Source organism: Didymella exigua, assembly GCF_010094145.1.
Source record: "Didymella exigua CBS 183.55 unplaced genomic scaffold M421scaffold_4, whole genome shotgun sequence".
Lineage (NCBI taxonomy): Eukaryota > Fungi > Ascomycota > Dothideomycetes > Pleosporales > Didymellaceae > Didymella > Didymella exigua.
The window spans coordinates 834,180-858,393 of record NW_022984778.1 but is presented as its reverse complement, the minus strand read 5'-3'; the positions used below and the strand labels follow the sequence as shown (position 1 = coordinate 858,393).

At 53.2% G+C, this 24,214-nt stretch overlaps 11 protein-coding genes across 11 annotated transcripts; 7 read left to right on the top strand and 4 right to left on the bottom strand.

Moving 5' to 3' along the window:
* Positions 1–139: 139 nt before the first annotated feature.
* Positions 140–5,570, bottom strand: M421DRAFT_1973 (uncharacterized protein; the record flags this gene model as incomplete). Its single annotated transcript, XM_033588068.1, has 4 exons — positions 140–341; positions 390–481; positions 1,897–2,057; positions 2,114–5,570. The coding sequence occupies 4 exons, from the start codon at positions 5,568–5,570 to the stop codon at positions 140–142; spliced, it is 3,912 nt and encodes a 1,303-aa protein (XP_033452579.1).
* Positions 5,571–6,978: 1,408 nt separating this feature from the next.
* On the top strand, positions 6,979–7,733 carry M421DRAFT_289455 (uncharacterized protein). The gene has a single exon (XM_033589009.1). It carries the CDS (start codon positions 7,193–7,195, stop codon positions 7,691–7,693), a length of 501 nt encoding a protein of 166 aa, XP_033452578.1. The 5' UTR covers positions 6,979–7,192; the 3' UTR covers positions 7,694–7,733.
* M421DRAFT_289464 (uncharacterized protein) lies at positions 7,734–9,826 on the bottom strand. Its single transcript, XM_033589011.1, has one exon. It carries the CDS (start codon positions 9,766–9,768, stop codon positions 7,774–7,776), a length of 1,995 nt encoding a protein of 664 aa, XP_033452577.1. The 5' UTR covers positions 9,769–9,826; the 3' UTR covers positions 7,734–7,773.
* Positions 9,762–11,440, bottom strand: M421DRAFT_417054 (uncharacterized protein). The gene is made up of 2 exons (XM_033591308.1): positions 11,268–11,440; positions 9,762–11,214 (listed from the first exon to the last, which is right to left on the bottom strand). Exons 1-2 carry the CDS (start codon positions 11,271–11,273, stop codon positions 10,117–10,119), a joined length of 1,104 nt encoding a protein of 367 aa, XP_033452576.1. The 5' UTR covers positions 11,274–11,440; the 3' UTR covers positions 9,762–10,116.
* Positions 11,441–11,779: 339 nt separating this feature from the next.
* Positions 11,780–12,187, top strand: M421DRAFT_1970 (ribosomal protein 60S; the record flags this gene model as incomplete). The annotated part of the gene is made up of 2 exons (XM_033588065.1): positions 11,780–11,938; positions 12,008–12,187. The coding sequence occupies 2 exons, from the start codon at positions 11,780–11,782 to the stop codon at positions 12,185–12,187; spliced, it is 339 nt and encodes a 112-aa protein (XP_033452575.1).
* Positions 12,188–14,063: 1,876 nt separating this feature from the next.
* M421DRAFT_417051 (putative 40S ribosomal protein S15) lies at positions 14,064–15,372 on the top strand. The gene is made up of 4 exons (XM_033591307.1): positions 14,064–14,174; positions 14,231–14,249; positions 14,430–14,784; positions 14,839–15,372. Exons 1-4 carry the CDS (start codon positions 14,157–14,159, stop codon positions 14,906–14,908), a joined length of 462 nt encoding a protein of 153 aa, XP_033452574.1. The 5' UTR covers positions 14,064–14,156; the 3' UTR covers positions 14,909–15,372.
* On the bottom strand, positions 15,348–16,499 carry M421DRAFT_98470 (Undecaprenyl diphosphate synthase; the record flags this gene model as incomplete). The annotated part of the gene is made up of 3 exons (XM_033598621.1): positions 15,348–15,438; positions 15,490–15,910; positions 15,968–16,499. The coding sequence occupies 3 exons, from the start codon at positions 16,497–16,499 to the stop codon at positions 15,348–15,350; spliced, it is 1,044 nt and encodes a 347-aa protein (XP_033452573.1).
* Positions 16,500–16,977: 478 nt separating this feature from the next.
* Positions 16,978–19,898, top strand: M421DRAFT_417050 (exocyst complex component protein). The gene is made up of 3 exons (XM_033591306.1): positions 16,978–17,286; positions 17,336–19,023; positions 19,072–19,898. Exons 1-3 carry the CDS (start codon positions 17,185–17,187, stop codon positions 19,814–19,816), a joined length of 2,535 nt encoding a protein of 844 aa, XP_033452572.1. The 5' UTR covers positions 16,978–17,184; the 3' UTR covers positions 19,817–19,898.
* Positions 19,899–19,967: 69 nt separating this feature from the next.
* On the top strand, positions 19,968–20,895 carry M421DRAFT_289262 (uncharacterized protein). Its single transcript, XM_033589008.1, has 2 exons — positions 19,968–20,485; positions 20,535–20,895. Exons 1-2 carry the CDS (start codon positions 20,118–20,120, stop codon positions 20,614–20,616), a joined length of 450 nt encoding a protein of 149 aa, XP_033452571.1. The 5' UTR covers positions 19,968–20,117; the 3' UTR covers positions 20,617–20,895.
* Positions 20,570–20,967, top strand: M421DRAFT_417049 (uncharacterized protein). The gene has a single exon (XM_033591305.1). It carries the CDS (start codon positions 20,677–20,679, stop codon positions 20,932–20,934), a length of 258 nt encoding a protein of 85 aa, XP_033452570.1. The 5' UTR covers positions 20,570–20,676; the 3' UTR covers positions 20,935–20,967.
* A 599-nt stretch (positions 20,968–21,566) lies between these two features.
* M421DRAFT_98468 (solute symporter family transporter) lies at positions 21,567–23,797 on the top strand (the record flags this gene model as incomplete). The annotated part of the gene is made up of 5 exons (XM_033598620.1): positions 21,567–21,624; positions 21,661–21,857; positions 21,906–22,197; positions 22,247–23,009; positions 23,059–23,797. The coding sequence occupies 5 exons, from the start codon at positions 21,567–21,569 to the stop codon at positions 23,795–23,797; spliced, it is 2,049 nt and encodes a 682-aa protein (XP_033452569.1).
* Positions 23,798–24,214: the final 417 nt, after the last annotated feature.

The following is a 24,214-nucleotide window of genomic DNA, read 5'->3' as shown; positions in this document are numbered from 1 at the left end:
GCTTTTGTCTCTTTCATGTACTATGGCGGCGTGTACCTTTTCCAATCCTGCTCTTCGTGAAGTACTAACTGTGCCTTGCCTAGAATGGATGAATAGGACTACAAGCACCCCCCAATATGCAACTTGTTAGTTGAGTCGTCTAATGTTGCACAGCCTCAAGGAGTAGCTTGAGTATCTCATCCGGCTTACTCCACATTGGAATATGCCCCGCATCAATCTTCTTCACATCCACCTTGTTCCTACTGACTTCCTCGATCGTGTTAATGAATCTCTGCTGGATCTCCCAGAAAATCACCACGTCCTTCTCGCAGAGGATGTAAGTCATTGGGATCTCCTTGTAACTGCACTACGTGACTTCACTCTGGAAAGAGATAGTAGAGTGATGAGACAGCTGAATGGCATTCTCATAAGCCTGCGCATACGGCAGATCATTGCAAACGATGGGCGCCATGACGACAGCGTCCATGTGCATGTATCCGCCCTGGTACTGTCAACATATCTTCCATGCATTTCGGGGAAAGGGGCAACTCACCATCTCCTCCGGCAAAACCCCTCCTCCAACCTCATCGCACTAATCTGTGTTTCACCCACCTTTGGCGCAATCGTACTCAAAAATACCAACCTCCTGACTCCACCCTTCTTCTCCCCTTTCACACCCAGACCCGCAAGCGCTTCAGTAGCGACGGTTCCTCCATAGCTATGCACCAAGGCCACAACTTCTGTTCCATCTCCTTCGGCGATCAGGCGTTCAACGACACCGCGTACGTGGACGGCATCATCTTGCAGCGTGGCTGGCGGGAGGGGGTGACGCTACTGCGTGGAGGGCAGTTTGATGGCGAGAGCGGTGAATCCTTCACCACGGATCTGGGCAAGAAAGGGACTATACACGCCGTATTCTGAGAAGGAGCCAGAAACGATGACAATTGTTGGCTCGGTGGAGGACATGTTGGCGGGTTATGAAAAAATACTGGAGGTAATCAGTACTCGACACAGGATCTCGCGTCTTTTTACCGTTGTTGTTCTCGCTTACGTTGACGTTGACGCTGACGCTCGGCTTCTGCACGTTGAGGCAGATGTGCAAAACAGTTCGGCGACTTCCTGCCTCATTCGCTTGGCGGCAAGTGCGGAGTGGGATTGATACCTGACGGCTGACGTTCAGTCTCGGAAGGATCCTGACATCCACAATCTCGCTCGTTCGTAACTTAGGGCGCCAAAGGGCTGAAGGTACTAGTTACCATTTCGACTATGACTACACTACCAGACTCCTCACTATCTGTACCCCGCCAAATCCACTGCCGCGGTCTGTATGTACACCGCCTCGACTCAAGGTACGCATCAAGCGCACTGAAGTCGCGCAACGCTCAGATTTGCTTGCTCTTTCATGCTCACTAGGAGTATACATTACGATGGCGCAAAGTCTAAGTCGCTTAGAAATCCACCTAGACAATTACGCTCATTGAATACGGACACACACGAAAGAGAGATGAAAAGTAGGAAATGCTTTGGGCTGCTGTGAGCGCGCCAGTGGTATCAAACACACAAAGAGATATAATGCCTCAAAAGGCCGTAAAAGAAACGGAAAACTAACCCTATTATACTCGCTGATAGAGCCGACAGCGATCCCGTACATCCTGATTCCTCTTATAGTCCGATCCCGATTGCGGTGGCTGGGAAAGACATGGTTGCCATGCTAGATGTGTCCAGCGACGACGTTTACTTCTGCTTCGTCCGCCTGAGGCATCCCATGGTTTCGAATGTGGAGGTATTCAATGCTCTTATGCTTCGCTCTCTCTCTGGCTGTAGATCGTACTCTTTTCTTCGCATTATCCCTCAAATTGTGGGTGCCCGTGGACCGGAAAGGGTACCGAACAATTGCTCAGGCGGTAGCCTTCCTACGTTGCCTAGCCGATCAGGGTAAGATTGTGGGGCCGGGGAGTAGCCTTGTGCCTTCTTGCGATACCATTCGATAGCGATGCCGATCACGACGAGGAGGAAAGTGAGTGCCAATGCGATAGCGAGAGCGATGAGAACGATGAAGCCAAGAGCGAGATGCTTCTCTGTTGTAGCGTTAGCAAAGTGTGACTCGGTCATTTGTGACGGAGATGAAACTTACTGGACTCTCTGAAGAACATGTTCGGGTTCTCGACAAAGATTGACGAGAGGCTTCCAGGGGTGTTGTCGGCTGTTGTTGCAAGGAGGAAGGGGGTCAAGGTGGTGCCGTTGAAGAAGGCGCCGGAAGCAGTACCAAAGTTGGTGATGTTGATCTGACCCATAAGTAACAGGTCCTGGTCGCGGGAGATGAGGGCTGCAGCATCATGATCCTCAGTTAGACTGAGAACTTGGATGCCACGAATATCTGTGCCGGCACCGAACAATGCGGGGTCAACGGCAGTCCACTTTTTGGAATCGAAGCGTTGAAGGTATGCAGTACCATCCGTGCTGTTGCCGGTAGCCCAGAGCTCGTCACCCTCCTTGGTGGCAACGGTAACCGCAGTGACGGGCCCTGGTAGGGCATTGGCACCCGCGATTTCTGTGAACTGGTTCTTCGACTGGTCAAACGAAAGGATCGTGGTGCTGTTGTCGCCGAATGTCAAGTTACCGGCAACGAGCAGTGTGGTGTCTGAGGTCCAGACCAAAGCGTTGACTACACCCGCAACGTTGTTGTTTGGCCGATTCCACTGGCTGGTTTGGCTGTTCCACATACAAAGACCAGGGCAGGTGAATTCTCCTCCAGACTGGAAGCGTCCTCCGACATAGATCTCGCCGGACTTTGGCCGAGGTGCAATAGCGTTGACGATGACATTGTTGCCTTGAAGCGCTGGTGGCTGAACATTTGGGAAGCTGTTCGATGCGAGGTCGTAAGCAATAATCCCGACAACAGACTTGTCGTTCACTGTCCCAGTAACCACACCTCCGGCGTAGAGCGTGTCGTTGTTCACAGCGACGGCGGCGAATGTAGAGTTGGCGTCGACCTGTTCGACGAACCCAGTGATTTTGTCGGAGTCGTTGCCATCGATGATCAGGACATTCGTGACGTTCTGTCCATCAGTGCCATCGGCAGCGAAGTGTCCAGCCAAGATAGTCTTGTTGTTGCCATTCTCCTTGTAGAAGAAACCAGTACGAACTCCGGTAGTGTGAAGGTCATCGCTGTCCATGATGGCTCGCTTGCGAAGTGTGGTCGGTGGCTGCTGGTTGGTGATATCGATGGGGAAGGTGCGGAGAGACAGCGCGGCATTGTCGCTGCTCAGCTCAGCAGCACCATTCGCACCAAGGAACCCTGATGTGATGGAGCCACCGAACCAACGGTTACCGTCTGCATCAGCGTACGCCATCAGCCTACCTGAAGCCGAAAACGTAGTTGTATTAAGGTTGTGCAGCCAGTTCTTCTGGGATGGGACCCAGACTGCGAGACCATCCACAACCGTTGCAGGGTTGTTGTCGAAGGCATTGACAGTCCCGAAGAAACCGCTGACTGCAAGGACTTGCTCCGAGGAACCGGCGGTAAGGTTGAGGTCGAACGGAACGAGGAATAGTACAACACCCTCGACACCAGCGCCGAGCGGTGTCCACTGGTTGTTGGCATAGGCGGCCACGCCATTGAGTCCTTGCGACTTGCCGTCATCAGTGTTGGTGAAGTTACCACCAACATAAAGCGTGCTGTCATTGTGGAACATGGTCATGACTTGATCGTTGAGTCCGTTGCCTGCCAGTGCTGTAGGGCCTTGGGCGTTGTTGGCAACACGGAAGATGTTGTTGCGGCCATCATCTGTGGAGAAACTGCCAGCAACGTAGAGGTTGTCATTGCCAGTGGTGACGCTCACGACAACGGCCTTCTCGCGTGGTGTCAGGCTAGCTCCAGCCTGGTTGATGACGGAATCGGAGAGCTCGATGTCAGCGAGTGCTTGGCCAGCAGTGTACTCAAACAGTCCGTTGAGATTACCAGATGTAGCCCTCAACAAGGTGAAGCGAACCCTTTGTGCAACGATTGTCACTGCAGAAGGTCCCTGTCCAGACGCAGGCCTCAAAGTGACTGAAGGCCTGAACCCGTCCCGGATGTTGATGGGTCCATTGTAGATCTCGTCGTATTTGTCATAGTTATTCGTCTGCCAAAGGACTGAACCTGCATCCTGTCCGCCTTGGGACATTTGCGTCGTGACATTGACACGACCACGACTTCCGCAGGTGCCGTCTCCTATGCACCCAGGCGTGTAGATGGTCACAGAATAGTTGCCTGACTGCTTGAGATCCGGGCTGAAAGTGACGGTTGCTGCGTCAGTGGAGATATCTGGCCCTTGCAAGACGGTGGTGAGGTACTGCGAGAAGCTATCGTGCGAGGGTGTCACCTGCCATGAGCCAGTGGATGTGGACTCGGATAAGGAGGAGGTCGCTGTGCTACAGTTTGCTGGCTCATTGAAGTCGTTGATAGCGTAGGAGTACATTTCATCCTGAAAGAGCTGAACGCCATTCAGACCAGCTCCGTTGCCGTACCAGTCCGAGATGTCGATCTTGAACGCATCCATTCCAATGCTGTTGACGAAAGTGAAGTCTTGTGCCGTGGTATTGCCCTCCGGGAGGGGGCATCTGGCATCGCAGTATGCTGGTCGGCCAGTCGAGAGGTCGGTGTACGTCAGGTTCATGATGCCGCCGTCTGGAAGCGCGGTGAAACGGAACGTCTTGGTGCCACGGCCCTCGTAATTGGTGTTGAAGAGACGCAGCTTTGTAGGGCGGAAGCCAAACCCGAACTCAGCCTTCCAAAAGCCAGATGCGCGGTCGGAAAGAAGCCAGGTCGAACCTGAGCCCTGAGTCGAGAAGTCGCTCTTGCAGATGATGTCTGCCGGTTCGGTGAATCCGGGTAGTCCGGAGCTCGTCTGGGCTGAGATTTGCGCATTGGCGATAGGAATGATTTGAGTGTTGTTCTCCGTCACTACTGTCGCATTGCCGCCCAGACCGTTAAATTCTCCTCCAAAGATAATATTGTTATTCGATGCTTTCGTGATCGAGTTCACAACCCCGCTGAAGCCCTGGAACGAAAGATCCTGCCAGCCATCTTTCCAAATGATTGCATTTGTCGAGTTGCCCCCATTGAACTGACCACCGAGATAGACCTGATTGCCGTCGCAGTAAAGGGTGTTGACAGCTCCACCCAGGCCTTCTATCGCTGTCACGTTGCCGGTGTTGGGGTCGAGCAGCGCAACACCACCGGGGGTGGCAAGGTCTCCAACACTAGTGAAGTTTCCTGCAAACATTATGCGGTCCTGGCCATTCGATTGGTATGTGCACATGGCCTTGATGTCGGCATCTGTCTCATTAATGGGGGCAAAGATGCCATTAGGGTACCGTGAGAGGAGGGCTCCGGTGCGCCCAGTGTTTGCCTGGTTCTGGCCCTCATACTGGTATATTGATATCGAGTCGAAGTCGCCGGCGAATGCCACTCGGCCGAGCTGCTCGAGATTGAGTTTGGGTGATGGAACGGGTGTGAAGCTCAGTGCGTGGGCGGACGATGTGAAGAGCAGCGAAAGGGCAAGCTTGCCGGCGCGCGAGGCCAGCAAGGAAGCGAACGAGTCCCTCATCGCGACGCAGCAGCGCTGTGCGGAAAGAATAAAGTGTTGTATGCGTCGACGTCGCGGTGCCCGTGGGCTTGGTGGTGCTGGCGTGTTCACAAGCTCAGGGCGCAGACATTATCAAGGGGATCGGCGTTCGTGTTTGCTGACAGTCGCGCTCGTGAGCGATGCGGAATTCGCGATGGCGTGGTTCGACTCGGATTCAGGAGCGGCCGGGGTGGGTGACGCGGGAAGGTGCTAGGCTTGGCAGGTGTACGAAGTATAGTGGGATGGCGGGCGTATTAGGTGCAGTTTGCTGCTGCGGGCGGTGGGCGTCGTGGAAACGATTGACTACGGTGAGATGGGCGCTGGGGGGGAGAGGCAGCCTGCACGGCGGCGTGAGGAACTGACAGAGCAGCGCCCGTGTGCTTCGTACAGACGTGGGTCGCGACTCGCGAGGAGAAAGGAGGCTAGCTGGTCGTTAGGCGTTGTTGGCGAGACTACCTATTGGCACGAGGAAATGAGCTTGGGGCACTGACTACTTTAGTTTCGGCGATAGCGCGCTGCCTGGCAACGGTGAATGACGATTGATTGGCCTATCAATGGCGTTCGCAGGGACCTCTGTGGTGCAGCAATTCGATAGCTTCAGGGACGATCGTGGTTCACGGTGAACAGCAGCTGCGGTGCTGAAGGTACTTGCAACTCTGGACAGCCGACAATGCCGGACAATGGCGCGCTCAAAGGCTGGAGGTGCACAATCCCGCCCCTTGTTCGCCGGGCTCTCCTCCAGCCCAGAGGCCAGACGTTCCCGGCGCCCTGCGTCCACAGTTCACGTTGCATTTCCCACCCGCCGTCGTGGCTGGCGTAGCACCAAGGCGAGGAACCTTCGCCGCCGCTGTGCGACCTTTCCAAGACGCCGCAGATGCATCTTGTCGTCAAAGGCTCACGCACCCCTCAATGCTTTCTCCTCGCCTTGCTGATCAGGGTCTTCCTCGCTGCAAATGTGGACTTCTCGAGTGCACACGCTGCCAGCACGCGTTGACATCGTGGCAGTGAAAATCTGTCTCCACAGCAGGCCCGCACCTCTCCGTCGGCGCAGAATGTCAATGTCAACTTTCGCCCGCTGCCAATCTTGGGTACGCTCCTGGGCCCTGGCAGATGCGAGACCCTCACCGTCTGGTCCCGCGAGCCTGAGGCACTCTGGAACAGGATCCTGGAATGACATGAAAACCTGTGATCAGCTCACGGCAACGCGGATCCTCGGAGTTTCTCCAGCGTGGTAACTTTCAACACAATGCACCTCAGCGAACCGCCTGTCTTCCGGCGACGGTAACGCCAAAGTCAATCTGTTGAATCCCGTCCCGTCCTGACGAGAGGATGATGCAAGGATGGGCCAAGCAACCCGTCACCACGCGCTTCCGACCCCTGCCTGAAAAGCCAACGGTTCGTTTCACGATGCACCCTGGTCGTTTTCGCACGCATCGATCGACCAAACGAGGCCGTCTACGCAAACAGCTTCGTCGGCCAGTCATTGATGAGCAGGCTACTGTTTATCGAACGCCTCCATCGATATTCTAGCTCACCGGCTTCTGTAACTTGGAGAGAGCGGTGTCAGTATTCATTCTGCTGCTTTTGAGACATGTCTTGGAACTATGCAGGTGAGCGATCGATATTCTCCATATGCATCAGTCACCGGTTGGAATGCTGCAGTTCCCGAAGGTATCAACACAAACACGTACAATTCACCATTTCTTTGTCCAGCAAACAACACTTGGTTTCCCGACGATAAACGAGGTTCTAGTTCGCGGCAAACTATACGGCAATCAAACGTCCAGCACCGTCCGTGCAACACCAACCCCACGATGGGGACTGTGCTTGGCTGCCGGAGAGGCTGCTTGTGCAACCATGAGGCTGGAGTGACACAAGACATTGTTGATCTCGGAATACCTCCTCGAGACACCGAGGCCTGGAATTCGGAGCCGTTCACCGCTGTGCGCCATATCTTGCATGGACGATTCGTAGTTGTTTGGCGTTTCGACAGTGCATGTGCGGTGCCCTCTGAGCTTACCTTTCTCCTAGTAGATTCTACCATGCCGCCTCACCCTACTCAGAGTCAGTTTAATTTCTTGCTCGGATTATCTAATGTAGTCTAGTTTGTGAAGTTGCACCTTGAGAGAACATGCATGTTGATATAGGGTTCCGTGTGAGCATTACAATCAACGTCTTTACAGCTTTAAGTCTTGTCCTCGCCTTCTTCGAGCAGCTCAAAAACGGCCTGCAAGTCCTCTCTCAGGATGGTGACGTTCTGGGTTGCAATGAGGAGTAATGCATCCAGCTCTTTCTTGCCCAGAGATCCATTACTACTCATTCTTCCCCCAGACTCGGATGAGCTTGCAGTACTGCCGAGAAGGGGACAGTCCGTGCCGTTTTCCCGTGAATATGGCCTTCCACCGTCGTGTGTGCCAGTCCTCTGTGTCAACAATCTCAATAAAACATTCCTCCACCTATCCTTCCGCTCCTTCACACCAAGCAGCGTATTCAACAACGTGCACTCCCGTCCCCAAAACCCCTCCAGCACAAGATCCATAAGATCAAACGCCCTGACCAACTTACCCGCATCACTGATGTACAAATTCTCATACCCGTCGACTTCCTGCTTGATCTTGCGGCTCTGTTCGCATCCTTCAAGTTCAGCAAGCCTTTCTATCAGATCCTCAATTACCGAACACAGCTTCGCGACCAGGAGAACTTGCCTGTTCTCAGCCCTTTTCTCGGTACGATCAAGGGAGGCTGTAAATCGAGGGTTGTGGCTCATGATCTCTCGGTACATCTCCAGTTCCTCGGGATCCAGGATGTCTCGAAGCATCGAGCCTGGATCTGACATCCTATTTTCTGCCGGTGTCGTTGTAGGCGCGCGATACAGCGAGTCTTCGTCGATGTTAATTAATTGTGTGAGATCCAGAAAGCTTACGTCGTCATTAGTGCCCGTCCTAGAGGTACCACAGCCGTTCAGAAGACGGCCCTGACTTTTTGCGTCTTCGACGTTGTTGTCGCACTCCTCACCACCGGAATAAGGCCAGTCTGAGGCCTGACATGCATCGTACCAGCGTACATTTGCAACAGGGTAACTGAAGTTCGGGACCATGCTGACTTCACGCATGTCTACTTCATCAGTGCCCCCATGCTTAGTTCCAGATGTACTACGCGCTCGCGCTCTGATCGCTGAAGATATTGAAGGATCAACACCGGGGCTGGCTAGGATCTGGGTGAGCGCTGAGTTCCACGTTAGTCGAGAGCTGTCTGCTTGATATGCATTGAGGTTGGCAACACTTGTTCTTTCGGTGAGAGTAATAAAGCGGTCCTCGTCAGCGTCATGTTGAGACTGGCTAACAGGGTGGGAGCATCCGTCGGGTCGCGCTGGTATTGAGGGAGCATTGTCGAGGGACCTTGCAGGTTCTGGTACTGCTCTGAATTGTCTTGCCTCATTGTTTCGTGGACGATTGTTGTACGCCTGGTAGAGCTGCTCAGTGTTGTCGAAAACGCGACCGTGTCTCTTCTCTCGCCTCTTGCCTTCCTTGGCTACGCGTCTCCTTTCCTGTTCGTCAGGACTTGCTTCCACCATGACGCTGTTCCAATACACGTCCACGTTACCGTACCGTTGTTCAGTATACTCGCCTTGGTCTTCGACCTCGATCAGTTCGTATGGCAACCCTTCGAGCCACTCATCTGCGACCCTCGGGTGTCGCTGAACAGACTCGGCGCGTACCGAGCCAGAGTTGGAGGGAAGCAGAGAAGGCTGGCGAACACACTGCATGCGCAAAGGATGCCGAAGTCGGTGGATGAGGGTAGCTGTAGTTGACAGGTTCTTGGGGCGCGGCTTCAAGGTGTATGCTCTCGACGTGGTCATTAGAGCAAGGGTGCTGAGATCGGCCATGAGAAGTGTGTTGAAGCGTGCGGCCCTTAGAGGTGGATGCGTATGTTTCGTATCACATAGTGTGTTAACAACCTGCGTTTGCTGGTGAGTTGGCCGTAACACAATATTGCGAACCAACAGATAGTGACCGGGCGTGAAGTGTGTTGCAGCATGATCAAGTAGTTCTAAGGAGGTTATGTTGGTTCTCAAATTGCAGTGAAGCTCAACCACAGCACAGAAATGACTGTAGCCTCCAGCTCCAGAGCTTTTATCTGATCGCAGGTGACGCACAGATGAACTCTGACTGCCTCCCATATCTCTGGAGGTTCTACTCTTGCGACCAACATTCCCTGCGACACGCGAGTTCGGAAAGTAATGTGGGGTGATTGCAATATGCACAATCGTTCGTGATCGTATTTGTGACCGAGGTCTGTCACCGACAGTCTTGTGAACTATACACTAAGTGTGGTCTCATCTATCTGGACTCACTTTAATAACACAATCGTGAATGAACAAGCTCGAGCGTACTTTGCATGCGCCAGTATCCAAAATATGCAGTCCGCTCCGTAGCTATGCAATCGCCGAAATGCAGAAAACGCCCCGTATCCTGGTATGGTATGGTATGCCGTATAATCGTAGAAACGCCGGGGGTAGGAAAGGAAATCAGTACTTCTTCTTGGCTGCTGCCGCCTTCGATAGAGCCACAAGCTTGCGCTTCTTCTCTTCTTTCTCGCGCTTGAGTCTCATCTCTTCCGCCAATGCCTCCGCATCCTCCTTCTTAGCAAACTTTAGGGCCTCTCTTTCTTCCTTCTCGACATCCCAGATGCCACCCTCCATGTCAGAAGAAGCATCGGAGGCATAATCATCCTCATCTTCCTCCAGACCGTCTAGGTCGGACCAGTCAGCGTAGCCATCGTAACGGCCCTTTTCTTGCTTCGGTTTCGGCTTGGCTGCAGGTGTTCCACCTCTGCTAGAGGATGCGGCAGCGGTCTGAGGGCGAGCGGTTCCTTTGTAGGCGATGGGCGCAGCCGTCTTAGCCGGACGGGCAGTACCTTGGTAGCCAATGTCTGCTGCCCTGCGCTGGACCTTTGATGCGTCAATCTTGACGTCTGCACCCTTTGCTGTTGGTATTATGCCTGGCTTCTTTCCCTTGGCTGCAGTTGCCTCTGCCTTGAGTGCCAAGCGCTCCTTCTTTGTTGGAATGAGGCCTTTTGCAACGGTGACGGGAGGCGCAGCAGGCTTGGTGAGATCCTTCTCCTTGGCTTTCTGGAGTAGGGCTAGGTATCCTTTGGGCTTCGATGCGGGTGCGGCCGGAGCGGAGGTCAAGGTTGCAGGGGCGGGTTTCGGGGCAGGCGGGGTCGCTTTCCGTGGAAGAGCTACTGTGCTTGCAGACACTGTTGGTTTCTTTGCGAGGGCGTTTATGGGTTTGGCTGACGATGGTGCGGCTGTTCCACGATATGGTACGGTCGTTGTGGCAGGCTGACCCGGCCTCGCCGCTCCAGGGGGTGCGTTTGAACGAGCTGTGCCGGTGTACTGCACAGGTTGAGCAGGGCTGTCCTTGCGCTGGACTTTGACTTGACCGTTGTCTGTTGGTCCTGATGCCTTACGCTTGAGCTGTGGTGCTGGTGTCACCCCATTTATCTCGGCAGCTAGTCGTGGGGTAGGTCTCGAGGCTCCAGTAGGCTGCGATTGCGCCTGCTTGGGTGCGGCTGTTGTCTTCGTGCCCCCAGGTCCGACTATAGACATGATATCTCTGAAAGCCTAAGAAGGAGGATTAGCAAAACCTCAGGCGTGGGTCGTGAGGTTAAACTCACGCTCATGGTGGGCGACTGGCAAGCGTTTGACTCAGTGTTACCGGTCGTATCGCTTGGGCAAGTCGTACATGCTTTCCAGGCAAATGTACAGTTTATGAGTTGCCGCAGTGGAACCGGTCGCAGTCGCGCGAAGGGTGGGGAGGCGCAGGCGGAAGGATAGAGGGCGCGCAGACAATCAAAGAACAGAATAAAGAGCAGGTGGCGCACGCCGAACGCAGTTTATAAAGCGAAGGACAAGCATCACGTGGTCCAGCTCACGTCCGTGCTCGGCTGACTTGCTCCTTCCCCCGGGCGATCGTTTAGCCGATGCCGGGTCGCACTTTCCAAAGGAATTTTGTCTACCGAACTTTCGATCGCTACCCTCGACGAGAACTTGAAGCTCCAGTCTCCGTTAGAACGGTACGTGATTATTATGCGACTAGGCCACTGTCGCTTAATTTCTAATTCTTCTAGGTTAAATCGATTGCGCTCCTGTTCCTACCCAGAAACACACTTCGACAACCACATTCAAAATGAAGCACCTTGCGGCCTACCTCCTCCTCGGACTCGGTGGTAACACCTCTCCCTCCGCTGCCGACGTCAAGGCTGTCCTTGAGTCCGTCGGTATTGAGGCCGATGAGTCCCGTCTCGACCAGCTCATCTCCGAGCTCGAGGGCAAGGACATCAACGAGGTATGCGCCCAATCACAGCCAGGCTGATGGCCGACGAGTTTCGAACGAACAGACACTGACACCTCGCAGCTGATCGCTTCCGGCTCTGAGAAGCTTGCTTCCGTTCCCTCCGGCGGTGCTGGTGGTGCTGCCCCCGCTGCTGGTGGTGCCGCTGCCGCTGGTGGTGCTGCTGACGCGCCTGCTGAGGAGGCCAAGGAGGAGGAGAAGGAGGAGTCCGATGACGACATGGGCTTCGGTCTCTTCGACTAAGCGCATCACCCACCGGATACCCCACCAACATGAACGAAGTATGATCACGCCAATCTCCCGACAAACAAGGGAATCATGCGGTACGAACAAGAGCCTTTGGGCGGTGTCGAGCGTGCTGCGGGAAGGATACGAATGACAGTCATGCGGCTTTACTCCGACACTTGTCTGCTAGGATACCCTGAATGAAGCCATGCACGCCCATTTAAATCTACTGATTATCTGAGTGAACTTGCATCTCTATGTGACCGCTGCAAATGCCCTCACATGCGATCTTGAACAGTGTACGTGTCAGTAAAGTAGGAACGAATCTTCATGGGCAAGCCAAACAATCCCGAGATTCAGAATCGTGCATGCATGGTAGACGGACATTCCATACTTTGATGTCCGTAGACAGGCAAGTCGCGCTTGAGTAGCTGCATTTCCCTTGCGTTTCTGTGCATACGAGTACGCCTGCATCAGAACGCGGTAACGACAGACATTCCTCCGAATACTGACGCATCAATTCGGCTCCCTCCTGAATGTTGCAAGTCATGTTGCGCTGATTGTGATGTTTGTGGGGTGCGGTGCTCCATACCCGTCGCCGCAGAGCCCCAGGCTCCTGGTATAAAAAATGTGCTTGGGCATGGAGACGAGTCGATCGGGTCACCTACCTCAGCCTCGCCTCCTCTCTTCCATCCTGCAGGCTAGTACAGACGACGGTGCAGGCTCCACGCCCCTCCCAAACACCCCCAAATCAGGCAACCATTTCATGGAACGAACAGCGTTCAGGGGCGAGAACTCATAGAGCCGCACCTTGTACGAGGTCAAAAGAGTCTCTAGTAAAGAATTTGAACTCACTTTCGAGCTCTTGAATAACCTTGGAAATCCCGACCAAAGATAGACGGACAGAACAAGCCGAGACGACGGCGAACAGCGAGTGCCAGGAGCAGGTGATCGCGACAGAGCCAACCTCCAAGGCACCTGACGGCAGGTCAGAGACAGGAGTATTTGATTGTAACAAAAGCAAAGCCACAGGCACTCGAATCGGTCGACGAGAGCCAGGAGCACTTGATCGTGGCAGAATCAAGCCCCAACGTGTCAGAAGCGGCATGCGAGAGGCAGGATGTTCCAAATCAATCCTCCGCTCCAGTCAACGGTCTAGTCCACGGTCGAGCTTGTTGATGAAGAAGTGGTAGATATGCTACAAGCACAGCTTGCGAGCTCGCATTTGGTAGAGATCGCAGCCGCAGCTCTTTCATTCAGGTGCGCAGAAGAACATGCCAGAAGCACCACTCCGGAGCTTGACGTGTCGGACGGCATGCGGGATACTGAACAAACGCAATTGCCTGACAGCAGTACTATTCTCGAGCCCGTTGTGGGCGACAACTTTGACGGCTAGGTAGGATTACCGACTGAGTAGATGTTACCGATTCTAAGGCCAGGACCAATGCGAGGCGTGTTCACCCGCTCTCAGCACTCACAGTCGGAGGATGCGTTCAGTCAGCCTGCGGAAGAGTCTAGCCACCTGGGCTCGTCAAAGAATATTACAGAGTCCGATCCAGAGGCAGGGTAGAGAAGATTGTAGTGCTAGGCTATGCAGGTAGGAGGTCGTTTCGAGCTACAGCGTTTGAGGGTGTGTTGGTCAACGGCAGGGAGTCTAGAAGAGGTGGAGGCAGTGATCCAACGTCAGAGGCAAAGCGTGCACATAGTTGAGCTGTCAAACGCTCAAATCGGACTCACTACAACTGGAAATGTATGGCAACCGACGACTCAATAATTCCATGATCTTTAGCAGTTATATCTGCATTACTACGAGGTTGATAGTGACGGTCACGTGCTTGCCGGTGGAAGCTCGGGGTCTCTCGTTAAGCGAGACTGCACTTTCCATTTCGCAACCTGCACGTTAGCGGCACCTGGGAAATCCGAACGACTTGACAACGACATTGCGCATCCATCGAGTCAACTTTCTAGCTTCTCGACCACCGCAACCATGGCTGATTCCGAATACGTGAGTGCTTCCTGCCAGCATCTAGATACGATGTGCGCCTGCTAACAACGACATAGAACGCCGAGGAGGCTGCCGGTACGCTCCCACTCTCACCCCCCTTCGCAATCCCCGCCATCCCGCCGCGATCCTCTTCCCCCTGAGTGCGAGACTGCGGAGGATGTAGACTGCAGACGCAGTAACGGATAGACGGGGACGCACTACACAGACGCACACGAAGCATTGTATGGAAGGACATTGGCTGACAGGACACCACAGCCCTCAAGGCCAAGCGCTCGTTCCGCAAGTTCTCCTACCGTGGAGTCGACCTCGACCAGCTCCTCGACCTCGGCTCTGAGGAGCTCCGCGACCTTGTCCACGCCCGTGCCCGCAGAAGGTTCAACCGCGGTCTCAAGCGCAAGCCCATGGGTCTGATCAAGAAGCTCCGTAAGGCCAAGCAGGAGGCCAAGCCCAACGAGAAGCCCGACCTTGTCAAGACCCACCTCCGTGACATGATCGTTGTCCCCGAGATGATCGGCTCTGTCGTCGGTGTCTACTCTGGCAAGGAGTTCAACCAGGTCGAGATCAAGCCCGAGATGGTTGGCCACTACCTCGCCGAATTCTCCATCTCATAGTGCGTAGCCTCGTACAGAGATCGAAACACGGAACACGGCTAACAAACTTGCAGCAAGCCCGTCAAGCACGGTAGGCCCGGTATCGGAGCCACTCACTCTTCCCGTTTCATTCCTCTCAAGTAAATGGTTTGGGCTACTGGTTGCATGGGTTTGTGGTGTGGATAGTGTGTACTTGACGACCTTACAACGAATACAGGTGTTAGGTGCATTACACTTTCTATGACTTGGTGACGCACGAAAAGCGGTCACGATGGACATGAAGACACGATGTAGATAGCCTCTACATCAAAAGATACCTCCACACTTATGCGCGACGCATTCGTGATGTCCTCCATCACACATCAGATGCCCGCGTAAGGAAGATGATACTTCACACCCAGTGCCACCTGAAACAAGATTGTCTCACTTCGACACGAATAACAACATTACAAAATCATGGTCTCAGATCACATGTATTTACACTCATACAATCTGCAATATTTGTAGATAGCTGAGTGTCGATTCACAGGCTACTAAGGCCGGGTATTATAACTGTAGGAAAGCACTCCTCGGACAATGTCGACTACCTTCCGAGACGCATCTCAACCTTTGCAAAGTTGTAGAGCGCTCGCAGGAAGACCTGGTAGTTGACGCCCTTGTTGTCAGGCAAATGGCTATCATGCATGTTAGCTTGACCCAGGCCAAGTGGACATTGTCGAACTTACAACATCTCAGTCAACCTCAACTGCCACGGCGGGTATCCCTTGAGCTGCACAGTCGGGCTGAACAAGATCAACAGATCCGGCTCGCTGCTGACGTGATCACTCAACTGCGCATCGATCAGGTCCATGTTGATCTGTTCTTGTCTGACATCACCCTTTTGCGCCATTTCCGCCAGGGTTCTTGTCAAATCAACAATTGTGTCGCGACCATCGTGTTCGGAGAGAAGCAGGACCGTAAGGTGCTGGCGTTCTTCCTTAGGATCTTCGCCTGAGTCTGCGGTGTGCGGAGGAGTGTTGGGCGGGGAGTAGGAGCTGAGGTGCGGTGCGCGGAGGGAGAGGGTAGGCTTTCTGCGGGGGCCAAAGTAGGCTTCGAGGGTGTTCCATATGCTTGCGTGGGTTTGGGGCAGGTAGTTCTTAAGCGCACCTGTATCCGCATTAGTACATATTGCTCCAGTCCTTCACGTCCACTGGGTGTGCCTACCAGTCCTCTCATACACGCTTAAGAACGGGATTCCAGCAGACGCAGTCCAAGCTGCAATCTCGCATACATCGTTGACCAGTCCTTCCAACCCTGCATTGCCCTGATGTTCATCGTCTTCTTGGTAGTCCACGATTACGCTCAGATGCTTTGGCAGCTTTTGGAGTGTCTTGACATCGTGCGCAATGAACTCCGGCGTACGGTGGTGGTACTTGAGCAGTTCGACGACCTTGCCCCTAACAAGCCTGTACGCACGGCGGAAGCGAAAGAAGACCGAGAACAGTAGTGCGATAACGTGGTATACGAGAAAGTATACAAGCGCCTTAATAGGCCCCGTGCGCTTCTTGGATGATGGTTTGCGCCGGCGACTGGCTGCAGCTTTCTGGATTTCGCGATCGGACGATGAGGTAGGCTCGGATGGCAGGAAGGGTTTCATCAGTTCCTCGCGCTGCTTCGGGGTCAATTGTTTCCCTTGGTAGGTGCCCCGGCGAAAGGCCGACTCTTGCGTGGGCGTGATGCCCGTTGCTGACGCCATTGCGGGAGGTTCTGTTGAGTGTGGAGTTACAAAAGGAGTAGTCTATGAGCAGTGAAAGAAGAAGAATTAAAGGAAAGAGCGCTGAGTGCGGAAGAAGCAGTTGTTAGATTGGGGGAGGTGATCATATTCCAGTATCCGCAAAGTTCAGGTTGAGCAGCCACGTTTTGTGGCGCTTCGCTGCTGCCGAATAGGCGGCCAAGCGCATCATCTTGGAAGCCCAGCCTCTTCGAGGCGGTGTCATTGCGCGTTCATCGTCGCAAGTGCCAAGGATAGCGAGGATCATACCTGGCATGCCTTCGTGCTTATGTCTTGAGAAAGAGTGCTGCAACAAGGCTGACTTGATATGCATGAGGTCGTGCATGAGGTCACTTCTGTGGCAGCCACAACCCAGACGCGGGACGCGGGGGCGCAAGCCACATTTGCGACCTCGAGCTCGAAAGCTAGCAGTCGGGCTGTTGATCATAACACTAAACAACACTGTATGCAGACGACGGGTGGGAATAGTGAATCGTATGTTGTAGGATTTCACTCGAACGCTTATGAGACTCCATGATTCTCAACTGCCCTGAGGCACCAGCTTGAGGAAGGCACCACCTGGCCAGACAGCCGCGGAGGCTTGCGCGTGGTTCGCAATTGCCTGACAACCCATTGCTCACGCCACCGAGCAATCTCTCGAGTGGTCAGCATGTCGAATCTCAATCCGGAGACAGCGTCGATCCTCACGCAACAGACATCGAGGACAGCATCTGGTGGACGCGCACCACAGTTCACGTTGGAGACCTTTTCGGTTGGCTGCCCCAGAAGCTGGTCTCACAACGTCGCACTGACTTTACTAGAGCAAAGATTTCATAGTCAAGGACTTTATCGAAGAACTCTCTGACAGTGCCGTACCAGCCTCTCGAAAGTCAGCGCCCGCCTCGAGTCAGCAAGCATTCGATCCAAAGCCCCTAATTCGTACCTTCGAACACGCTTTAAACCGCCTGAACAGCCAGTCAGAAGACCTCGAAGAGAGAGAAAATGAGCTCTCAGGCGCAGTCAGGCGTGCTGAGGCGCAACACAACCAGAACGTCGAGTCGTTAGGGAGAAGGCTCGAGCAGGCCATCGATCGCTTCCAAAGGCTGGACAGTTCGCTCAACGGCGGCGACGACGGAGGGCCAGATTCTGGAGGCAACATTGCTATGCGCATCGGAGAGAGGCTGGAAGAGCTGGATCGACAACGCAAGAGAGCAATGGACGCCAAATTCTTGATCGAATGTTGGCAAGAGGTCAGTGAGCGAGGCGAACTGAACATCTTGGAGGATCATCGCAGGAGCGGTGGCATTGTGCGTTGCGCAGAGATCGCACGCCAGCTTCTGAGAATCAGCGCGCGTCTCGATCCTGAAAACAACCCACGTACCAACGGCGCAGAGCTGAATGGTAATAAGAGAAAGACTTTGGCTCAGCAAAAACACAACACAAGGGAGGTTATCGAGAAGTTTCTGGAGAACTTGGAGCAAGACCTGCTCAGTAAGTTCGACGAATGCTACAGGAGGCCAAATTACGATGGCATGCGCGACTGCGCAGTTGCATTGAGGGGCTTCAGTGATGGCTCCAGCGTCATTGCAACTTACATCAGTCAACATTCATTCTTCATCGACCGCCACCAGCTTGTTTCAGAGGAGCTTGCGTTAAATGATGAAGCTTGGGACGCTCTGCAAGATCCTGATATGGAGCCACCATCTGTCGAACCAACCTTGCAGTCCTTGATCGATGAGGTCAGGATTGTCGTGCAAGAAGAATCTGCGATCATCAAGCGCGCGTTTCCCTACTACGAAGAGGTGCTCATCAGGTTTGTTGAGCGCATCTTCCAACAGTCGATACAGCAACGTCTCGAGATGGTGCTAGACAAGGCGAACGACCTCTCGAGTCTCGCATTCTTGCGCGCTCTAGCAGCATCGCGAGCCTACATCACACAACTCGTCGAAGATTTGAAGGCACACGGGCTGACAGAGCATCCTGAACCTGTCACGTCGCAGGTCGCGGCCACTTTGGACCAACAACTTGAGGAACTATTTTCCCGATATTTCATTGGATCGTCCTACATTGAGCGAGAGAAGAAGAATCTGGAAGAACTCTATTCGTCCCTTCTCCTCAAATTCACTATCTACCACTCTCGCCGAAGAAAGATGCCCACATCGTATTTTGGCTCATTGGCGCAGCGAGGTAAGGAGCTTGCATCATCTGCACGAGACGCCTATATGGACCGTCTGGAAAGCACCGACTTGCCTGCTAGTCAGAAAGCGACTCTGCTTCGAATTGCTGGCGTAAAGGATGACCAACAGGCAAAACAAGATATTGAGGTCACAGATGAGGACGGAAAGCTGTCTTTGGTCACTGCGAAGCGTATGCTGAAATGGCTGGCTGAAGGCGTTGGGCGTGGATTGGAGTTGTCACCCGGCAATGAAACGCCCAAGGACGTTCAGAATCTGCTGAACTTACTATTGCAACAGATGGGTGACATTTACCTGGAGACTGCTCTCGATTCGTAAGTCGTACAGCTTTCATGATTTGATCTCACGCTGACTGCAAGAAGTGCCTCCGATCACGCTGCTTCACAAGAGAATTCGAAAACCCCACCTGATCTCACCCATCTTTCCTCACTTCACGCTATAACCACAATCCTACACCTCCTTCAGCAAACCATCACCACGATTCTGCTTCCACTATGTACGCCGAATCTGACTATCCGACGAGAAATCGAAAAGTCGACCAATGGTACAATGACAACGCTGGAGGCAAAGTTATCCAATATCCTAAATCTCACATTGACAGCATCCCTCAACTGGGTGAGCCGATGTTTGGCTCAGCAGAAGAAGACAGACTTTCGGCCGAGAGACGATGCAGACCTCATGGTTACAAGCGAAACTGCAGCTTGTCGCGAAGTGGCAGCGTTCCTCGCTCGTGTCGCCCAACAAGCCAGTGGTGCGCTCTCGGGCCGCAACTTGTCGCTATTTCTGGCAGAGCTTGCTCGAGGCCTGCGTGCGCTGGTCTTGTCGAACTTGCTTAAGTTCACTGTCTCTCAGGTCGGTGGTCTTAGTGTGTCTAAGGATATGAATCGCTACGCAGAGCTTGTGCGCAGTTGGCCTACTGGCGATGAGCTCGAGCCAGGAGCGATGGATGTGCTCAGTGATGTGAGTACATTGTTCATCATTGGCCCGGAGGCACTTCGAGACAGATTGAGGGGCGCTGGCCAGGATGCGCAAGAGTTGAAGCTTTTCATTGCAAGACGAGAGGACGTGAGCAGCGTTGGTGTGCAGAGCGTGCTCAACGGTTTGTGAGTTTTCCCGGCATACGCAACGACGCATTTATCGTGCTCTACCCAAGCGTACTGCATAATTTCAATCTTTTGGGGCGCTTCCGATCTTCATGCTTGTGCACCTCCGTCAATGTGATGTCAGGAGCAACCCGACGGGCCAGCCGACGGCCCGTTACGGTATCGCGAGCCCGGCCTTTCCCCGCAAACAATTCCCGTGCCATATGATCTCTCACTTCGCATTCACTTCGTATACAGATTCGTAATGTCTTCAGAACCAAGCACAGAGTCTTCGTTGCACCATTCGGACCACGTGCGAACAAACAATGACCACTCCCAACCATGAGCGACACGCTGCGGTGCTGCATGATTGCACGCGTCGCATATCCCATCCTGACTCTGAAGAAGCTGTGCAGATCGAGCGCCAACGCGTTGCGCAAGAGCTAGAACCATTTTCATATCAAAAAAAATCGAGAGCGACCTCATATGCAGCCAGACAACCCCATGATGGCCCCTCACGTACGCGCCAAACATTGCATACAAGCTCAACCGCATCCAATGCGCCACTCCGAGACCGTGTCTCTTTAGAGAGCCGTGTCACTACGCAGTCCAATGCGACACGCTCTCAGAGCAACTCGATCCGAGCAATCTATTGGTATAGTAAAGTCGTAAGGTTCTGGACAACACATGTTAGGCACGTCTCCGAGAGTATCCTGCTCGACAAACCTTCTAACGCGCCATAGCCTCACTATCGACGATGGGGCTCATAGGGACCACCTAGGTATAGATCCAGCGTCTCCCTTCCTACGAAACACATCATGGTAACATCCTTCAGCCCTTGAACGCACCTTTCTGGGCTATCTACGAACATCTCTCATCCTTGTCATGGCAGGCGTCATAATCGCACAGCTCTTTCGGATACAGCGTGCTGTGCATCCAAATCCTCATATTGGCTTCTACGTCTTTGGGAGGCCCCTCAGCGTAGCATTCATTGGTATGGCAATCTTCGTGCTTCTTGTCGGAACTTTACGGTTCTTTCGTTTGCAACATGCCTTGGTCAGGGGAAAGGCCCTTGCGGGAGGGTGGGAAATAATTGCAATCATGGCGTTGAGCGCTCTCGTGAGTGGTCCAGTGAAGCAGTGACTGGGTTGATTGGACGATGCTAATAGTTTCCAGCTTGTGCTCACTACGTTCGCGCTGGTATTAGCTGTGAATATTGACAAGGCTATTGTATCGTAGTAGTCGTTCGTATCTGACAGGCGATGTGCTGACTCAAGGGGGCTCGTATCAGTGCAAGCGGTTAGTAAAATTCGATGAGTACGTCAAGGCTACCCCAAAAAATTGGAGCAGCTTGTCAGCGGGCTGCACAATGTCGCAGCACAGATAAGGTGTGTCAAGCATCTACCGCGACGTTGCGCCACTCTTATCTGCACCTTCGGGATGCGTGCATTGGGTACCTTGCTCGATCTGCGCTTCTTAGTACATATCCGGCAAGCCGATCCTAGGTACAACCCCGGACGTTCGTCGCGGAGACATACACTTGCACCTAACACACCTTATCACGCTCGTCGAGTCGATTGGAGTAAGCGGTTGACTTATCCCGGTATCGCATGTTACCCTAACTCTACTCCAACTACTTCCTCGAAACCTTGTTCGCCGGTCACAATGCCGTACCGACCAGATGGGACATGGGGCCAGGGATCTAGTCTCGATATAAAGAATCATGAACACCCTCTCTAAATTCACTTGGCTCGCTTGAAGATCTTCGGCACGCAATGTCAGACTCTGCAGCTGCCATATTACCTGTCGGCGCCGGTTATGGTAAGCTCACATGCCACCTTCAACCATGGATTGATCTGACACTTCTAGGCGTCGTTATTGGCATTGGCTTCTTCTTCGCCTTCCTAATGATGGGCATCTCGTGGATGCAGAACCGGTACACAGCATACTCGACAAAGCAATCGGAGGAGTTCAACACCGCATCTCGGTCTGTAAAGCCAGGTCTCATTGCCTCCGGCATCGTATCAGCTTGGACTTGGGCTGCTACATTACTGCAGTCAAGTACTGTTAGTCAATCAGTCATGCGATCTAGGTATTTAACTGATTAATCCAAGGTCGCATACACATATGGAGTTGCAGGTCCTTTCTGGTACGCAGCAGGAGCCACCGTACAGATTCTTGTGTTCTCCATTTTGGCCTGTAAAGTCAAACAGAACGCACCACGATGCCACACCTATCTTGAGATCATCAACGCTAGATACGGTCGCGTTGCCCATCTGGTCTTTATGGTCTTCGCCTTCATCACGAACATCCTTGTCAGTAGTCAACTTCTGCTTGGTGGCAGTGCTGTCGTCACGGCTTTGACTGGCATGAACGTATATGCGGCCATCTTCCTTATTCCTGTTGGTGAGTGTTCGACGGTACTTCTAGTCATCTGTGAAGCTAACATATCAAGGTGTATGCGCGTACGTAATTCTCGGAGGTCTGAGAGCAACATTCCTTTGTGACTACTCGCACACTCTGATCCTCATGATCATCATCTTGTACTTTATGTTCCATGCCTACGCTACAAGCGAACTCATTGGGTCACCCAGCGCTATGTACGATCTACTGAAGAACGCTGCGATATCACGGCCCATCGCCGGCAACCACGAGGGCTCCTACGTCACTCTGAAGTCCAACTTCGCGCTCATCTTTGGTGTTATTCAACTTTGTTCCGGATCTGGGACGGTCTTCCTTGACCAAGCATACTGGCAGCGAGCGATTGCATCTCAGCCCTCGACAGCTGTCAAGGCGTACATTCTTGGTGGCATTGCATGGTTCGCAATTCCCTTCGGATTCTCGACCACGTTAGGCCTGGCTGCCGCAGCACTCACCGATCACCCAAGCTTCCCCACGTATCCGAACGTACCAAGTGCACACGAGATATCTTCTGGTCTCGCTGCTCCTTATGTGGCTATTGCTCTACTCGGCAAGAACGGTGCTGTTGCGTTGCTTATTGTGTTATTCATGGCAGTCACATCAAGTGCTTCAGCAGAGCTCATCGCGACGTCAAGTCTTCTAACATTCGACGTTTACAAAGCGTACATTCAGCCAAAGGCCACACCGAAGCAACTCATCTTTGTGTCGCATATCATGATCTGTTTCTTTGGAGTGATCATGGCGGTCTTTGCATGCATTTGGAATGTTGCGACTATCGATCTCGGATGGCTCTTCTTGTAAGTTTTGCTACATTATTTCGCATATCTCAGTACTGACGGTACGCAGGGTGATGGGTCTCCTGATTGGTGGTGCTGTGTTCCCAGCCGCCTTCTCGATTATCTGGAAGAAGCAGACCCGCATTGGAGCCATCTCAGGCTGCCTTTGCGGCCTTGCAGCCGGTCTCATCGCCTGGTTGACAACAGCGTTCCGCTATTACGGAGAAATCACTGTCGCTACTACTGGAACCGAATACGCTACCTTGGCAGGCAACTTGGCCGCAATCATGACGGGTCTTATCGTGACAACTGTCATCTCGCTCATCAAGCCGGACGACTTTGACTGGGAAATCACCCGCGCTATCAACGCTATACCAGTAAACCAAGGGGTCAGACCGGATGGCACCGAGATACCGGAGGTAAATGCGCCATCTTCCTTCGATGACAAGGAGGACAACAAGACCTCACCATCTTCTCCAATTGCCACGCCGTCGGAAACCGATGCTGAAGCTCTACATGTTTCTTCCACCGGCATGGAAGACTCTCCTTCGTCTCTGCACAGCGCTTTCAAGCTCGCATGCATATCCTCTTTAGTCTTGACTTTGGTCCTGGACTTCTTGCTCCCCATGCCTATGTTTTTCAGCCACTACATCTTCAGCAAGGGATTCTTTACAGCATGGGTGGTGATCAGCTTCATATGGGTGTTTGTGAGTAGCGCAATTAGCTGCTTCCTACCGATTTGGGAGACGAGGACATTCTGGGGAGAGCTATGGGGGAAGATCCGGACAGGTGGCGTGATCGAGAAGTGAGCGCACTCAGGTGAAGGCAGATGAGGATAGCGTCTTGATTGTCACCTCCATCTCCGCTGTTTGTAGCTGCAGCCTCGATCAGCCTCAAGCAATATATAATCAGACATTTCCAGGCTTCTTCTTTTTCTTTTCATTCTCATCACCAACAAATACCAGGCAGGCTCAGGCAATCTACTCCCAACCACCATTGCGCCCCCCCCAAAGCTCGGCACTGGTCTCGCGACAATGGCACTCGGAGACGCGACTGCTCATCTACTCGCACGCGACATACTTGTTCCTATGTGCGCCTTCGAACTATCCCTGGTTCGCGCGCGTCCGGCCGGAAATCCATCACTCAACGAGATGCTTCGGATTCGGGATCGATGGCTGTGAATCAGATCGCGATTACACGGTCAAGTTCCAGTTCCCACGGCTGCG